The sequence below is a fragment of the Perkinsus marinus genome (assembly GCF_000006405.1).
Source record: "Perkinsus marinus ATCC 50983 genomic scaffold scf_1104296961020, whole genome shotgun sequence".
NCBI lineage: Eukaryota > Perkinsozoa > Perkinsida > Perkinsidae > Perkinsus > Perkinsus marinus.
In genome coordinates, this window is record NW_003205905.1 from 1 (window position 1) to 1,403 (window position 1,403).

The 1,403-nt window shown below is 44.0% G+C and overlaps 1 protein-coding gene across 1 annotated transcript; it reads left to right on the forward strand.

Moving 5' to 3' along the window:
* Positions 1 to 446: 446 nt before the first annotated feature.
* Pmar_PMAR016654 (Cell cycle control protein cwf16, putative) lies at positions 447 to 1,393 on the forward strand (the record flags this gene model as incomplete). Its single annotated transcript, XM_002772531.1, has 6 exons — positions 447 to 508; positions 555 to 620; positions 667 to 751; positions 799 to 985; positions 1,033 to 1,143; positions 1,194 to 1,393. 6 exons carry the CDS (start codon positions 447 to 449, stop codon positions 1,391 to 1,393), a joined length of 711 nt encoding a protein of 236 aa, XP_002772577.1.
* Between the last annotated feature and the right edge of the window lie 10 nt (positions 1,394 to 1,403).

Genomic DNA, 1,403 nt, shown 5'->3' on the forward strand with positions numbered 1-1,403 from the left:
CAATCTGAAAATGTATACAACTCCCACAGACTATATACGGCTCTGGATAGTGTTAGACAACTTATCCATTCGAGCCGCTTTACGATACTCATGTGCGCCAGCCGGGATCTTTGAATAGCGCGCGCCCAGTAATTCTACTTCTTTGGAAACGATTATACGTGTAAACTTCAAGCGGCCCAAAGTGGTGCTGGTACTCGCTAACGTGATCTTACAGCCCTCACAGATAGCCTATGTGCCGGGATTTCCCATATGGCAAGGCCCTCTAGTAGAGGATCTCTCCAGTAGAGGGTCTCTACTAAACTGCATGATGAGCTATGCACTATAACTTATGTTCGCTGTCATTAACTGGGACAGTGTGGGAAGACTGAATCATAACTAAGCCCGTATTGACTACCATCCTCCTATCACTGTCTACTACAGTTGTTTTGATCTTTATTTTATAATTCATGTCGCAGTCTGGATTAGCAATCAAAGCAACTCGCGCTGATAACTTCTACTTCCCACCTGAGTAAGAAGTACTAACTTCTCTTGTCCTCACGACCATTCCTATTCAGTTATGAAGAGCGGCATGGTAGTATCAATAAGATCAATAAGGCCCATACACTGGGGAAGAGGGCCAAGTACTACCTTTCCTGACCATCGTCGATACATAACTATGTGTTGAAGGTACATATCTGATGGTATCATCATAATACGTTTCGAGATGCCATTCCATGTCCGATGTGACAAATGTCTTCAACGGACGGCTCAGGTAGCTGCTAATTGTAGTGAAGGGAAGGGTCTAGGGGTGTTGTGTAGGGTGTAAGGTTCAACGCTCGGAAGAAGAAAGTTGGTTCGTATTATACAACACCTATATACGAGTTTACATTCCTATGCAAGAAGTGTGAGAATCCCTTCGTGATTCGGACAGACCCCGAGCATGCGGGGTACTCACTTGAGTCAGGATGCACCAAGTGTGCCATGGAATGGGATCCTAAGAGTGCTGGTAATAAGGGATAGAAATGGGAAGAGGAGGTAGGGTTGGTAGTATAGGTACGATTGAGGTTATTGATCCCGAGACACGGAGGGATATGGACAACGATCCGATGTTCAAGTTGGAGAAGACTGTAACTGATGAGGGACGGGTAAGGAATCAGAAAGATGGTAATAATAATAGTATTCCGGGTGGAGGACTACTAGTCTTGGGTATATAGGCTTGAGAGCTCTCATACGAAGGGAAGATGAGCTCCATGGTGATGATTACATGGCTAGTCGTATAGTGAGGAAGAGGTTCCGAGAGGAAAGTAAAATAATAGAGGAAGAGAAGAAAAGACGGCAGAAGAAGCATAACTTTGGTGAGACCATATTTATAGTATTTGATATTATTATCTATGATGATGGTGGTAAGGTATGATACTAGCTGA